At 37.4% G+C, this 17,306-nt stretch overlaps 2 protein-coding genes and 1 pseudogene across 2 annotated transcripts in view; all 3 read right to left on the reverse strand.

The window, feature by feature from the left end:
* Nucleotides 1-8,573, reverse strand: part of LOC113637166 (macrophage mannose receptor 1-like) — a 28,388-nt gene extending 19,815 nt beyond the window's left edge. Inside the window, exon 1 of the mRNA XM_047803662.1 lies at nucleotides 8,508-8,573. Coding sequence (XP_047659618.1) covers nucleotides 8,508-8,544 — 37 coding nt within the window. The 5' untranslated portion in view covers nucleotides 8,545-8,573. The remainder of the gene's footprint in view (nucleotides 1-8,507) is intronic.
* On the reverse strand, nucleotides 5,430-7,194 carry LOC113637042 (annotated as a pseudogene).
* A 4,209-nt stretch (nucleotides 8,574-12,782) lies between the features above and the next one.
* Nucleotides 12,783-16,673, reverse strand: LOC113637206 (macrophage mannose receptor 1-like). The gene is made up of 6 exons (XM_027137743.2): nucleotides 16,408-16,673; nucleotides 16,182-16,220; nucleotides 14,607-14,996; nucleotides 13,949-14,293; nucleotides 13,290-13,652; nucleotides 12,783-13,199 (listed from the first exon to the last, which is right to left on the reverse strand). Exons 2-6 carry the CDS (start codon nucleotides 16,216-16,218, stop codon nucleotides 13,186-13,188), a joined length of 1,149 nt encoding a protein of 382 aa, XP_026993544.1. The 5' UTR covers nucleotides 16,219-16,220; nucleotides 16,408-16,673; the 3' UTR covers nucleotides 12,783-13,185.
* Between the last annotated feature and the right edge of the window lie 633 nt (nucleotides 16,674-17,306).

The raw sequence follows: 17,306 nt of genomic DNA on the forward strand, positions 1-17,306 counted from the left end.
TGTGCTGATTATTTCTAAATTTAATTTGCACATCAAATCTCGACCCAACAGATTTATTGGGCAATACTCAGAAATTAAAAAAAATCCAAATTGTTTCTGTGTAATTACAGTTTCGCACCTTAAGGGCACTGAGAATGTCTCATTGACTGACATTCCTGATGCTCACGTAGTAAACAGGGGGTGATTGCTCATTTTAGGTGAAACAGATCATTCGCACAATCATATCACAGAGTGCTGCTCCTGAGTCAATTAAAAACTGTATCGGTATTTGTTCGACTAATAATGTAGTCACAGGCATTTCTTTAAACCTGGGCTCAATATATTTAGCATAACTTTCATTCACAGATATAATAAAAAAGCTCTGATTTTTTGCTAGACATTTAATTAGTAACAGGTGGAAATAGGACAGTTAGCTTAAGCTTTTCTTCCTTGCATTACATAAAATTGTCAGACTTACCCATCCCTGGGTGCTCACCCATCCCAGACCTGTTCAAACCTCAGGCCTCTTTGTTTCCACTCGACATTTCTTAGGACAATACCGCTCCCAGTAATCTGCACATACAAAACATCCATTCTGAAATCCACGTCTGTTCCGTCCTCTTCCTCTGATGGAATCTCCCCAGACAACTGAACTATGTTGAGACGGTGTTTCATTTTTAACCTTTCGGTTTTTTCTTTTTTGTCTCTCTGCCTTTAGCAGCTTTTCTGCATGGATGAAATGCTGTTCAATCATAGACAGTTTTCAGTGTCCCAGGTGATGCAAGTTTACTTGCAATGTCCTCTCTTAATCCATTTATGAAACTGTTTCTGAGATGTGCCTCATACGGAGTGAGGTCAGCAGCTTCAGCCATGTTATCAGGGCATTCAAGGCCACTGTGTGCATCATGTACTACTGGCAATAGTGCAAGATATCTGGAGACTGTTTCATCGTCCTCTTGTCTACTCATGGAGATTTTTGTCATGTCCATTTTTACCGGAAAGTAAAAAGATCATGTTCCCTAAATGTGTTGAAAGAGGATCATCTTGTCTCACACTTCTGAGAGCTGCATTCCTTTGTGCACATCTGTGTGTAACATCCTGCTGGAAAGTAAACTGTCCGTTGATTGGATGTAGAAGTAGTAGCAGTAAGAAACAGTGTAACAACTGGTGGTTGGTTATTGTTCGTCTGCGGGGGTGCCTGAGGTGGCGGTCTGGGTCTACAAAAAATTTAAAACAGTGAAGAGAAAAATATTGTGAATGTTTGTGTGTGATTTGCATGCTCTTTTACTTCTTGTTTCTTGTCTTTGAAGCCTCGTGCTCCTGCAATTTTCTATTAATTTTTCTCTCAATGCCTTTCACTATCACTAGCTTTTCCTGGAAATCCACAGTCCATTACCCACTTGCAATATTGTGATACAGAACCAGGTCCATAACTAGTTATCATAAATTGAACATTAGGATGTTTACAGGCCCTTAAAAATTTTCTGACTTTTCCTCTCTTTGTGCAGTATATTGTTACATCAGGGGTGCCGTGTGTACTAGCCATCCATAGCCCTAAATTCTCCCAGTTTTCAGACTTTGATTTCATAAGCCTATACATCTCTCTCAGACATCCCTTATCATATTAGCTGAGTCTCAGACTCTGCAAAATATTTTCCTCATCCTTCTCTTCCTTATTGCAACAACACGCACTCTTAGTATAACAGGACCCCATGATTAACAATAATATGCTCTCACGGCTCGTCAGCACGTGAGCGGAAACCCAGTTTCCCTTTCACTATGTTCTCACTGCTCGTCAGTCAAGTGAGCGGAAACCCAGTTTCCCTTTCACTATGTGCACCAAAAACTGTACTGTAATTACGTCGATCGTCATTTAAAATACCCCTCTGGAGTCTGCTCGTTATTTCTCTCTGCAAGGGTCTTTTTCCCTATAGGATAGTAGCGTCATCCCAGTCCCACACTGATTCCCGCTGTCCTTTGGGTCAGACAGGAGGTTGATAACAACTTGACGTGACTTCTGCGGCAGCCCGTCGCCTCTCAGGTGGTCCTGTGGACGAACAAACTATCCCGGATGAGCCAGAAATGTGGTGGAAATTCTATTCTATTAATCAAAGATAATAGTTCAAGTGAACTTTTCACTAAGTTGCAGAGAAGAATGCAGCAGAGTCCTGTGGAATATCAAACTTCTTTATTCAATACACTTGCAAGTGTGAAGTCAGTCTGTCCCAACCTAAGTCTGAACAGAGTGAGTTACTTGGATGTAAGGCAGTTCTCCTTTTATGCATGGAGCTATGTGTGTGTGTCTTCCACTGTGCATGGATTCCTCTAATCTTGTCTTAGCACAAGCAGTGCAACGGTCTTGTCATCGCACAAGCAGTGCAATGGTCACTCCTTTAGTCTCCGTTATTTCCACACACCTGCAGCCTGCAATGTTCTTATTTCTTCAACCTAGTGTGCAACTGGAAACAGTTCAGTTCCCCTTTGTTACTTTTTTGCTGTTCCTAGTTTTTGGTGTGTGAGCATTTTGGTACAGAACGTTCAAAGTTCATTTTTGTTATTCACAACATTTTATATTACACTCCACTGCTGTGACAATGCTGTCCATGATGGTTAGTGGGGGAAGAGCAGGGGGTTTCTCCTGAAGTCCACTATCAACTCCACTGTCTTGAGCGTGTTCAGCTCCAGGTTGTTCACGCTGCACAAGACAGCCAGCCGCTCAACCTCCAGTCTGTAAGCAGACTCGTCACCGTCCTGGATGAGGCCAATCAGTGTGGTGTCGTCTGCAAACTTCAGGAGCTTGACAGATGGGTCATTAGAGGTGCAGTCATTCGTGTACAGGGAGAAGAGTAGTGGGGAGAGAACACCGCCCTGGTGGGCGCCAGTGCTGACGGTGCGGGTGCTTGATTTGAGTTTTCCCAGTCGCACTATCTGCTGCCTGTCTGTCAGAAAGCTGGTGATCCACTGGCAGACAGAGGAGGGCACGGAGAGCTGGCTTAATTTGGGCTGTAGGAGTGATGGGATGATGGTGTTGAAAGCAGAGCTGAAGTCCACAAACAGGATCCTCACATAAGTCCCTGGTCTGTCCAGATGCTGCAAAACATAATGCAGTCCCATATTGACTGCATCATTCACAGACCTGTTTGCTCTGTAGGCAAACTGCAGGGGGTCCAGTAAGGGTCCCGTGATGTCCTTCAGATAAGCCAAAACCAGTCTTTCAAATGATTTCATGACCACAGATGTTAGAGCCACAGGTCTGTAGTCATTAAGTCCGGTGATTTTGGGTTTCTTTGGGACGGGGATGTTGGTGGAGCTTTTGAAGCATGAGGGAACTTCACACAGCTCCAGTGACGTGTTGAATATCCGCGTGAAGATGGGGGCCAGCTGATCAGCACAGGCTTTCAGACAGGCTGGTGAAACGCTGTCTGGGCCTGGAGCCTTTCTGCTCTTGGTCTTCCCAAAGGCCTGACACACATCATCTTCACTGAACTGAATTGAAGGTGTGACTGATTCGGGGATACAGAAGGAGAGAATTGGGCTTTTTCAAACCTACAGTAGAACTCATTCAGGTCGTCTGCCAGTTGTTGATTCACCACAGTGCTGGGGGATGGTGATGTGTGGTTGGTGATGGCTTTCAAACCTTTCCACACTGAAGCTGAGTCATTGGAGGAAAATTGAATCCATAATTTTTCGGAATAATTCCTCTTGGCCACTCTGATCTCCTTTTCCAGTGTGTATTTGGCCTAGCTGTTTTTAGCTTCTGCCTGTAGGTCGGTATCAGATGAACTAAGCAGTGATCAGAGAGTCCTAGAGCTGGCCGTGGGACAGAGTGATATGCATCCTTTATTGTAGTGTAACAGTGATCCAGTGTTACTGTCTTTGGTGGGACATGTAACATGCTGTCTGTATTTAGGCAATTCACGTGAGAGAATCGCTTTATTAAAGTCCCCAAGAATTATTACTACAGAGCCCGGGTGTTGTTGCTCACTCTCTGTGATCAGATCAGCGAGTGTCTGTAAGGCCGAGCTCACGTGCGCTTGCGGTGGAATGTAAACACTCACCAGAATGAACGAGCAAAACTCCCACGGCGAATAGAACGGTTTGCAGTTAATGAAGAGTGTTTCAAGATCTGGACAGCACATCTTCTTTAACACAGTTACATCAGAACACCACCTTTCATTGATGTAAAAACAAGTCCTGCCACCGCGCGATTTCCCCGTTGATTCTGCGTCGCAGTCCGCTCTGAAGAGCTGAAAGCCCTTCAAACTTAACGCGCTGTCCGGAACAGAGTCGTTCAGCCAGGTTTCCGTGAAACAGAGAGCAGCAGAGTTCAAAAGTTCGGCGTGCTTTCCCTGTCTGCGCGTTCTGAAACGCTTGAACAGCGCAGCCGCTCCTCCAACTACAATATCCAGCAAAATGTCAGAGAACTCAAAAAGCGGAAAATATCTTGTGGTGTGTGCTGCCGAATGTTCAGCAGTTCATCTCTGGTGAAAGTGATCTGGTTTTCTTCACAGAGAACAGGAAAAACTAACAAAAGAACAAAAACTGTGGAGCTAAGCAATGAGGCTGCCATTCCTGGTGCCATCTTGGATCATCTTGAAATCGATATACATATACAATTAAGGACAGTATTCTTTATTTTAATTTTGAATGACTAAATAAAAATACAAGAAAGACTAAGAATAAATAAAAGTACATATTACAAACTGAAAATGTTGTTTATTTTAAGTTTTACGAACTAACCCCATCATTTTTTAGAGTCTATCTATCTATCTATCTATCTATCTATCTATCTATCTATCTATCTATCTATCTATCTATCTATCTATCTATCTATCTATCTATCTATCTATCTATCTATCTGTGTCTATTGCTGTAACAATGGGGTTATTCTTCTTCACAAAATCTACACTTCTGTTTAGTGAAAGTGGTTTTAGTTTGATGACAAATTTAAACCTTACCCTAACTTTTAGCCCTGCATGTTTGTTATGTATGTTTGTGATGTGGAACACAAAACACAGAGATACACTAAAACACAAACTTGAAATGTACTTTTATTTGATAGGAAACTGGCAGCACTCATTACAATCCATATCCTGACATATTAGAGAAACAAGTGCTCAGAAATCCCAGGTATAGAAACCATCAACATTTCATTATACAGACACCCTGATAACACACTCAAAGAACTATATATATATATATATATATATATATATAATGAAAACAAAAACATAAAAAATAATTATGATGATTTTAACATAACTGTTTACATGACTTGGTGTTCTAAACTTCCTGCATAGGTGTAAAGTAAATGAGCTGAATATGCTATAGTTCTTTATTCTTAGAAAGCAGACAAAAAACAATTATATGTGCAAACCAACACACTGTAGTTTAAACATCAGGTTAATAGATTTCACCTACATTACCCAGAAACCCCTTCATTAATAAGAACCATCAGAAATAATAATAATAATAATAATAATAATAATAATAATAATAATAATAATAATAATAATAATAATAATAATAAGTAATTTGTTTAAGAGAATAAATGAGACATTGCTGTAGATCAGCTGATGCTGGACACAGATGATGAACCACAACTTGTCTTCAGTCTTCATGTTTAATAAAACAAATCTTTAAACAAAAAAAAAAAAAAAAAAAAAAAATTTAAATGTAATATCAAAAAAGCGAAGTAAAACACAAGCATACAAAAACACTGTGACTAACCATCATAGGTAGAGCAGATGAAGTTGAGCTTCTGGCTCTCAGGCAGCTCGATCCACTTCTGCTCTCCTCCAGACTGCACTGCTCCGCTTCTCTTCTCATGACTACAGTCTTCATTCCAGGTCCCATTCCCTGGTGCCCAGCCCTGATAGCAGATTATCGATCCAACAACCCAGAACCAGACACGCTGGGCGCAGTCGTGACGCAGGCCGAGCCACACGTGTTCAGTGGAGGCGTTTTGAGTCACTTCCTTCACCCAGAGCTGCATCTCCTCGGTGCGCACTGACACCAGGTCATGATGATGGTTCCTGCAGTATGTCAGAGCTTCCCACCAGGTCAGAATCTCCTTAATCAGGATCAGTTTATCTGGAAAATAAAAGGCAGCATTCAATAAAAGCTAAAGTGAACATTTACAACCCAATAGTTTTTCATCTTTAATTTAGCAGAAGATTTAAACAGGAATCTGGATATAATATCCTGAAAATATTGTTAATATAAATATTTATATATTTTCTGCAAATTTTATAAAAACGTTTCATTATCTCTTTCATATCCATTTGTGATTGTATTTATAAAACAAAGTGTATTGTATACACTTTATGATAATGCAAAACAGCATCAGGAATCTTTAATAGATTAAAAAAAACTCACTCTCATGGCAGATGAACGGGAGTTTTTCTGTGCAGTTCACATCAGTCCAGTAACGTTGCTCAGACTCAGACACTGCAGCACAGATCAAACTTCTACTGGGTTTGTCAGATCTCCAGTATCTGAATGTGGAGTTACTCTGATCTGACCAATTCCAGGAGTCATTAAACAGACCGATCCAAACACCTGTACTGACTGAAACATTTACCACACTCCGGAACTCGTCATTCTCAGTTTGGTTCCTCACACTGACCAGGTCGGTGTATTTCTATCTGCAGTAGGTCTGAGCATCATACCAGCTCTTTTTATCACTAATATATACATATTTACTAGGGTTTATGTTCTTTTCTGAAAAAAAAAAACAACAACAACCAAACATGCAGTTAACACAATGAACAGCTCATTCATGACTTAATTAGATTTTTGCATCTTATGTCAATAAAAGAACTTTAACAAAAAAGTGAAGGACAAGAAAATCAAGAAAAATAACACAATTAGAGACATAATTTTAGATTAGATTTTCATTACTGTAACATAATTAATTATAATTACTTTTTATTAACATCTCTTACCTTCATAACATACAAAAGGAAACAATGTTTCACATGGGTAATCATTCCATAATTTATTATAGGACATATATAACACACAGTACTCAATTCCCCAAGCATTATTTGGTTCATTAGGATGCCAGTTTGTGTAAGTGACTCTGTCTCTGTAGAAAGTTTGGTCTTCCAGAGACCACAGCCATCTCCCAGGTCCCGCTCTCTGTAGACCAATCCAAGCTTTCTTTGCATTTTCCTTCATCAGTGTGTGATTCAGGTTCTTCATCTCTCCCATGTTGCTGATGGTTGCCAGATCAGTGTAATTCTCGCTGCAGTAAGTCTGAGCTTCACTCCAGGTTTTATTCTCATTCACAAAGTGATAGTGATGAGGAATATATGCTCCTGTACCACATACTACTGTGAAAAACATAAGAAAGAGACGTGTTATTGCATGAAGCTATGATAAGATTTGGAAATGTTATCTCTTACTTTCAAAATCAGTTTTAATTTATTTTTATTGCCTGGAATAACAGACCAACCCTTCACATTATTATAGTCTCATGGTTTTAAGGTTCTTAAATATGCTAGATAAAATATGCCAGGTAAAAGTTCTACCATGAAACATTGTACACTTATTAATGAAAAGGGGCTTTTAAACCTGTTTTGTTTTTTATTATTTTTAACTCGGTATTTTTTCTATTTTGTGGAATCAGAAACAGAAACTAAAGCATGACAAAATGTATTATAATATAAGATTAGCTAAGCAGCTAGAAATGAATTCAAGTTGTTCAACATCAACATGATCATTTAATCCATGAAAACTGGCTAAATGTTTCTTGTGCGATTCTTTATTTTGTCTGTAATCAGATCATCAAATGTCTCTTTACACTTCATAATAAAACACTTGTGTCTCTGTTTATGTTTCATTCAGCTTGGAATCACCCTAAGTGATGCTGTTATTAGAAAGATTACAGTCTGCTTTTTGTAGATTTATGTGAAATATTCATGAGGTCAGGTGCATATTAAGTATATTAAGTTAAATATATGTTAGAAAGCTTCCTTGAGAATAGACCTCATGATTAGGATCTCACAGAACACAACAAGGTTTGTTAAGCTCACAGCTAATGTCATGTTCCTGCTTGGAGTTTTATTTAAATATGACAAATAGTGACCATGCACAAAACTGTGTTGTAAAAGCAGGACATGGCTTTTAAAATGACTTCAGATAAATATAGTCTGATGTCTGTGTTTGTGCTAAGACGGAAGTATCAGACTTTCACCACCGGTGCATCAGCAGATTTTTCACCCACTTTTAAGCTGCACAAAACTTCAGCATTGAGGGCTTCATTTGTTGATACAAAAATAGCCTCAGATTACAAAGTGAAAAAATTTATGTTCAAACTTGTTTCAAACTGAAACTAAAGAGTAAATACAAGAATTGGCATCAAAATAAAGTCATTTATAGCCCCACATTCAGTGTCTGTCTTTTTCTTTTAAATAACCCACACACACACACACACACACACACACACACACACACACACACACACACACACACACACACACACACACACACACACACACAGTGTACATTGTGTACACACTGACCTGAGAAGAGCAGAGTCACTGAAACGAGGTGAACCATATCTGTAAAGAAATTGTCAAAAAAACATTTCCAACATTACAGCTTATGAATTAATAATCTGACTCTTTCTATGTTCTGTTATCAGTTATATTACTGTAGTAAACAGTTATTAATTCACCAGTTTCTCTCTCTCTCTCTCTCTCTCTCTCTCTCTCTCTCTCTCTCTCTCTCTCTCTCTCTCTCTCTCACAAACAAATAAATACATGAATAAATAGATATCCGTACCTCATGTATGTCATGTACTCCACACAGGGTGTGTGTTACGAGAGTTCTTCTGCACCTGAACATAACAAACCTCTTATTATACAGTATTACTGTCCTCTTTCAATCCCACCCATCACTTTACATATTCCCTTAGATACAGATGTAATCTCAGTATCTGCTGTTCATCAGAGTTTTGCTGTTGTTGTGATGCTGTTGTTATGTGGTTTTATTTGGAACATATTTGAATATATTCATGTGAGATGTTACATATTTACAGAATAAAGCCTGCAGGGTTTTCTAGGAATTTGGATAAACAAAAGACAGGTGAACAGAAAGAGTTGAATGTAAAGGATGGAGAATGTGAACTTAGTTCTAATTCTTATTATATTGTCTTTAACAACCCAAAATTCTGTTTTGCTTCATTACCTTACTTTTTTAAACAATTAAATTCTAAATGCTAATCATTCTACAGCTTTTAACCTACAGGCACCAAACACAGGTAAGTTGTTCATCATGGTCTGACTTAAAGTGCTTTTACTTTGGTAAGTGATAGGAATTCTGGATTTCCTGGTACAGAAGCTCAAAAAGGCCTAAATTCCTAAAGAATTGCATTCAAAATTCTGAAGTTTTATATATCATTATGATTTCAGGCTATTTTCTCCAAATTAGCTAAGTATATTTAAACTTCTCTTTGTAATGAAGATGTTATGGATACGATATTTAGTAATAGATGCTGACAGAGAAAGAGGAAATAAGTGCTGTTGTATAATATTGTGTCTACATTATTGTTACATATCTAAAAATGTTTTGTGGGAGTGCCTGTGTGTTTCTCTCTCTCTCTCTCTCTCTCTCTCTCTCTCTCTCTCTCTCTCTCTCTCTCTCTCTCTCTCTCTCTCTCTCTCTCCCTCTCTTAGAACCTCCTGTGACTACTGATTGGCTCGGGGAGATGTCAATCATCATTTAGCTTTGACCTATCCGCTGGCAATGAACTTCAGCCGGCAGATATAAAACGGCAGGAAACGAAGCGAAAAGGACTTCCGCGTTTCCATTTATGTTGTTGCCATGTTACTCATTATTTATGTTGAATGTGCTATACTGTTACCTTAATATTGGAGTCGTGTTTCCTCTCTGAGTCTTAGGAGCTTTTGTCCTTTTGTTTATTCTGTTATACCAGAGGAAGTGGGACAGGTAAGATGTTGTGCGACTTTCATTGTACCACACATAGGTAACTCAATGTTAAATACATTAGGTAAGAGGTGTACTAAACCCCCTGTATGTTTCTGTTTAATAGCTTAGAGTAGGGAAGTATAGGCACTCTGCGATGAAGACTTTCTTTTCTTGTTTTATTTTCCTTAGTTAGGTTAGAGGTTTAAAACAGTTAGTATTGGTTTTGCTATTTTTCTTTATTTACTTTGGCATCACTAATATCTCATTTTCTCTTGGGTTTATATTTTATATTTTGTTTGAATTTTCCATTTACCTTTCTCACCTGTATATAATAAAGCACACATTTTATTGTTATTTCATGTCCCTGCATTCTTCTTTTTGCTTACTACACCCACAAATATTACCACAACCATAAATGTTACTCCTTACCCTAGACAACTTTTAAAAGGTTGTAACAATTAATGGGGTCTTGTCCAGGATCTTTATCAAAATAATTCTTTGGTAATTGTGGTAATTTTCTGGTTGTGTGTGGCAATGCTTTAGTTGGAGTATGTGGCAGCATTGAGCATGCAGTTCAGTAGTGTTTTGGTTTGAGTGGTTTGTCATTATGGCAAAGTTTAACTTGGAAGATTTTGTAACTAGTCCATCTGTAAAACAGATTGAATTATGCAGAAAGCAGGATTTGATGAAGATAGCGGATCATTTCAGTAAACTGTTCGTAAAAAAAAAAAAAAAAAAAAAAAAAAGTTAAAACGAATGTTAATCTTGCGTTTGAACGAGCTGCAGGTTTGGCCTACGTCAAACATGGAAGTTGGTGTTGACGACGTGTGTGGTGTTGCTAATGAGCAGTTCAGTTCTGGGGAGGAGGATAAGTGGAGTGGGGGAGCTGATGCTGAAGCAGAGGCCGAAGCTATGGCTGGCTTACCACCGTTTGATCCATTAACACTCAGGTTTGTTGGTTCATGGGAAGGAGCGGGACAAAAAGACAGCATGGCCCATTTGCACTATGAAGCGCAAGAGAGAGCCCAGACAGGCAAAGCTGAATTGAACTTGAAACTGGAAATACAAAAGCTGGATATCGAGAGCCAGAAGCAGGTGAAGCTGAAGCTTGAGTTAGATGCAGTAAAAAACTGCTACTGGCTCAACTGTACAGCCGGACCTCGCTCAAGCCCATTTTCCTTCACTGCAAGGTGGTTTGTCACCCGACAATTTTGACGAGAGTAAACACATTGCACTTGTTTCTCTTCATTGGCCTAAGGAGGTCTGGTCATTACTTTTGCAATGTAGGTTATTTGGCAAAGCGCAAGAAGTTTGTTCTACATTATCAAATTGAAGAGAGTCTGAAATATGAATCTGTAAAATCTGTTATCTTGTGAGCTGGTCCCGAAGGCTTATAGGCAACGTTTTAGGAAATGAAAAAAGAGCCTTACACAAACATTTGTGTAATTTACAAGGGAGAAGCGAGTGTTGTTTGATAAATGGTGTTCTGCTAGTAAGGCAAATGATTTTGACTCTTTAAGAGAGTTGATGTTGCTGGAAGAATTTAAGGGATGTTTAGATGAACATGTAATAGTGTATCTTAACGAGCAGAAAGTTAATACTTTATCACACGCAGCCGTACTCGCGGATGAGTGTATTTTAACTCACAAGAATGTATTTTCTTCTAAATGTCCTGACAAGTTACAGACTGACAGTTCAAAATCTCAAACGTCACGTTAAAAATTTAGCTCAGCAGACCACAGCAGACCACAAATAAGACTTCAACGGTCTAAGTAGTGAAGTAAGAGGACTCAGTACAGTCAAAAAATTCTTACAAAGCTACTATAATAGCCTGCCATATGCAAAAACCTTCGCAACTCTCCATGGGTCGTAGGAATCGGAAAATCTGTTATGGCCGTGACTTTAGCCGCTACCGGTCGTACTTGGCCTTGGCCGACCTCCTTTCCAAGGTAAGTAACAGATGCTATAACAAATTCATATTTTGCTAAATTAAGCGTTAAGTTTGCTTTCATCAGATGTTCAAATACGGTTCTCAACAGACAAATGTGTTCTTTCCAAATCAACGAATACAACAGCAGATCATCAAGATTTGTCACATCACAGAAAACAATGCTAACGAGATCTTGGAAAGTTGCTGGAGCGTTCCTTAATCTGAAAGCCATCATATATGTATATATGTGTATACTGCAGAAAGTTATCTGGTGTTACAAAAGCTGAAATAGCTTTTTGTCAAAGTAGCTGCAGTTGTAACACTTTACACTGTGCTGTTGACTGAACCAGAGTTGTGCATGGATGTAATGATGGGCCGGGAACAGAAGACGCTGAATCTGTTTGCAGAGATTTAATGAGAAGGCAAACATTCCAAAACAGTAGGCAAAGGGAAAGTCAAAAAACAGGGAAGAAATTCCGAAAAGCAGAGAGCAAAATCCGTGTGGCAAACAAATCTGACAAACAAATCCAAACACAATAAAATGAACAAATTAAACAAGGGCAAAATACAGCAAGACAAGCAATGGAACCACAAAGTAATGCAAGGAAAACACTAATATTACATTGCATTAAACAATAGCACAAGGTTTCCTCTGGTGGGCTGGAGGGGAAACACAGGTATTGCTAAAATGTACTTTTATTATTTAAACAAGTGCTCAGAAATTCCAGGTATAGAAACCATCAACATGTCATTATGCAGACATCCTGATAACACACATATATACATATACATATACATATATATACATATATATGTATATATACATATATACATATATATATATATATATATATATATATATATATATATATATATATATATATATATATATATATATATATATATATATATGTATGTGTGTGTGTGTGTGTGTGTGTGTGTGTAATGTATATGTGATGAAAACAAAAACATGAAGAATAATGATGATTTTAACATAACTGTTTACATGGCTTGATGTTCTAAACTTCCTGCATATGTGTAAATTAGCTGAATATAATATAGTTCTTTATTCATAGAAAGCAAACAAATAGCTGTAATTATAATGTATGTGCAAACCAACACAATGTTGTAAACATCAGGTAAATAGATTTCACCTACATTACCCAGAAACCCCTTTATTAATAAGAACAGTCAATAATAATAATAATAATAATAATAATAATAATAATAATAATAATAATAATAATAATAATAATAGAAGAGAATAAATGAGACATTGCTGTAGATCAGCTGATGCTGGACACAGATGATGGACCACAACTTGTCTTCAGTCTTCATGTTTAATAAAACAAATCTTCAAACAAAAACGATGAAAAAAACAATTTTAAATATGATATCAAAAAAGCGCAGTAAAACACAAGCATACAAAAACACTGTGACTAACCATCATAGGTAGAGCAGATGAAGTTGAGCTTCTGGCTCTCAGGCAGCTCGATCCACTTCTGCTCTCCTCCAGACTGCACTGCTCCGCTTCTCTTCTCATGACTACAGTCTTCATTCCAGGTCCCATTCCCTGGTGCCCAGTTCTGATAGCAGATTATTGATCCAACAACCCAGAACCAGACACGCTGGGCGCAGTCGTGACGCAGGCCGAGCCACACGTGTTCAGTGGAGGCGTTTTGAGTCACTTCCTTCACCCAGAGCTGCATCTCCTCGGTGCGCACTGACACCAGGTCATGATGATGGTTCCTGCAGTATGTCAGAGCTTCCCACCAGGTCAGCTTCTCCTTAATCAGGATCACTTTATCTGGATAAAAGAGGCAGCATTCAATAAAAGCAAAAGCGAACATTTACAACCCAATTGTTTTTCATCTTTTATTTAGCCGAAGATTTAAACAGGAATCTGGATATAATATCCTGAAAATATTGTTAATATAAATATTTTGTTCTGCAAATTTTATTAAAAAGTTAAATTATCTCTCTCATATCCATTTGTGATTGTATTTATAAAACAAAGTGTATTGTATACAGTTCATGATAATACAAAACAGCATCAGGAATCTTTAATAAATTAAAAAATTTTATCCACATCATTTAACTCACTCTCATGGCAGATGAACGGGAGTTTTTCTGTGCAGTTCACATCAGTCCAGTAACGTTGCTCAGACTCAGACACTGCAGCACAGATCAAACTTCTAATGGGTTTGTCAGATCTCCAGTATCTGAATGTGGACTTACTCTGATCTGACCAATACCAGGAGTCATTAAACAGACCGATCCAAGCACGTGAACTGACTGAAACATTAACCACACTCCAGATCTCGTCATTCTCAGTTTGGTTCCTCACACTGACCAGGTCGGTGTATTTCTCTCTGCAGTAGGTCTGAGCATCGTACCAGCTCTTTTCATCACTAATATATACATATTTATTAGTGTTTGTGTTGTTTTCTGAAAATAAAAATAAAAATGTACACAATGATTAGATCATTCATGACTTCATTAGATTTTTGCTGATTCTTAAGTCAATAAAAGAACTATATTATTAACTTTATTTTCTGAAAAAAAAAAACAAACAAACATACAGTTAACACAATTAATAGCTCATTCATTACTACATTAGATTTTTGCCTTTTGTGCCAATAAAGGAACTTTAACAAAAAACTAAGAAAAATAAATAATACAATTAGATCCTCCATTTTAAAATTAGATTTTCATCACTGTAACATTATTAAATATATTACTTTTTATTAACATCTCTTACCTTCATAACATACAAAAGGAAACAACGCATCACACTGGTTATCATTCCATAATGGACTGGCAGACCAATATGTCACACAGTACTGAGTTCCCCCAGCATTATTTGGTTGTCCACTGTCCCAGTGTGTGTAAGTGACTCTGTCTCTGTAGAAAGTTTGGTCTTCCAGAGACCACAGCCATCTCCCAGGTCCTGCTCTCTGTAGACCAATCCAAGCTTTCTTTGCATTTTCCTTCATCAGTGTGTGATTCAGGTTCTTCATCTCTCCCATGTTGTTGATGGTTGCCAGATCAGTGTATTTCTCTCTGCAGTAAGTCTGAGCTTCAGTCCAGGTTTTATTCTCATTCACAAAGTGATAGTGATGAGGAATATATGCTCCTACACCACATAATACTGTGAAAAACATAAAAAAGTGACGTGTTATTGCATGAAGCTATGATACGATTTTAAAATGTTCTCTTACTTTCAAAATCAGTTTTATTTATTTTTATTTCCTGGAATAACAGACCAACCCTTCACATTATTATAGTCTCATGGTTTTAAGGTTCTTAAATGTTCTAGGTAAAATATGCCAGGTAAAAGTTCTACCATGAAACATTGTACACTTTATAAACAAAAGTGGCTTTTTAAATCTCTTTTTTTTTCCACTATGTAATTTTCTATTTTGTGGAATCAGAAACAGAAAATAAAGCATGACAAAATGTATTATAATATAACATTAGCTAAGCAGCTAGAAATGAATTCAAGTTGTTCAACATCAACATGATCATTTAATCCATGAAAACTGGCTAAATGTTTCTTGTGCGATTCTTTATTTTGTTTGTAATCAGATCATCAAATGTCTCTTTACACTTCATAATAAAACACTTGTGTCTCTGTTTATGTTTCATTCAGCTTGGAATCACCCTAAGTGATGCTGTTATTAGAAAGATTACAGTCTGCTTTTTGTAGATTTATGTGAAATATTCATGAGGTCAGGTGCATATTAAGTATATTAAGTTAAATATATGTTAGAAAGCTTCCTTGACAATAGACCTCATGATTAGGATCTCACAGAACACAACAAGGTTTGTTAAGCTCACAGCTAATGTCATGTTCCTGTTTGGAGTTTTATTTAAATATGACAAATAGTGACCATGCACAAAACTGTGTTGTAAAAGCAGGGCATGGCTTTTAAAATGACTTCAGATAAATATAGTCTGATGTCTGTGTTTGTGCTAAGACGGAAGTATCGGACTTTCACCACCGGTGCATCAGCAGAGTTTTCACCCACTTTTAAGATGCACAATACTTCAGCATTGAGGGCTTCATTTGTTGATACAAAAATAGCCTCAGATTACAAAGTGAAAAAAATTATGTTCAAACTTGTTTCAAACTGAAACTAAAGAGTAAATACAAGAATTGGCATCAAAATAAAGTTATTTATAGCCCCACATTCACAGTGTCTGTCTTTTTCTTTTAATAACACACACACACACACACACACACACACACACACACACACACACACACACACACACACACACACACACACACACACACACACACACACACACTGTACATTGTATACACACTGACCTGAGAAGAGTAGAGTCACTGAAATGAGGTGAACCATATCTGTAAAGAAATTGTCAAAAAAACAATCTATAAAGAATAAAATCTTCACCATGACTGTTACCAAACACAGACAGATAAGATGTCTTTCATAAATGTCCCTGTGCGAGCTGTTACTATAGAAACAATAATATATTAGAAAATTAATATCTAAATAACCATAAATACATGAATAAATAGATATCCGTACCTCATGTATGTCTTGTACTCCACACAGAGTGTGTGTTACGATTTTTCTTCTGTTCTTTACCTCACTTTGTGCACCTGAACCTAACAAACCTCTTATTATATAGTATTACTGTCCTCTTTCAATCCCACCCATCACTTTACATATTCCCTTAGATACAGATGTTATCTCAGTATCTGCTGTTCATCAGAGTTTTGCTGTTGTTGTGATGCTGTTGTTATGTGCTTTTATTTGGAACATATTTGAATGACAGATATATCTGTGTTCATAGTTACAGAATAAAGCCTGCAGGGTTTTCTAGGAATTTGGATAAACAAAAAGACAGGTGAACAGAAAGAGTTGAATTTAAAGGATGGAGAATGTGAACTTAGTTCTAATTTTTATTACATTGTCTTTTATTATATCTATCTATCTCTCTCTATCTATCTATCTATCTATCTATCTATCTATCTATCTATCTATCTATCTATCTATCTATCTATCTATCTATCTATCTATCTATCTATCTATTCAGTATTAAGTTGAATCACAAAATTACTGCATTATACACATCTGACATTAACAATAACCTGACACTATGAATAGAACAGTGTTACATGTATTCTGGTGATGTCACAAGGATGTATCCACTGGCCTCCAATAGTATTGCTGCTCTATCTGTACACTCGCCTCCAGATCTACTGGACTTTACAAATACTTGCTCCGTGAAGCAAACAACAAAGTTTTGATGAGCTTTAAAAATCTAGTATTGATACTATTGCTTTAATAAGTCAGAAAAATTATTTAGGTCAAGGTTTAAAATGTCAAATTCCAGGCCACTGGTTTGATCCTGAGCTCAGGGTTAGTGGAAATGTGTCCAAACTGATTAGCTGAAATGTTCAGTCACAAATCATTAGACCAGT

The sequence above is a fragment of the Tachysurus fulvidraco genome, chromosome 18, assembly GCF_022655615.1.
Source record: "Tachysurus fulvidraco isolate hzauxx_2018 chromosome 18, HZAU_PFXX_2.0, whole genome shotgun sequence".
Classification (NCBI taxonomy): domain Eukaryota; kingdom Metazoa; phylum Chordata; class Actinopteri; order Siluriformes; family Bagridae; genus Tachysurus; species Tachysurus fulvidraco.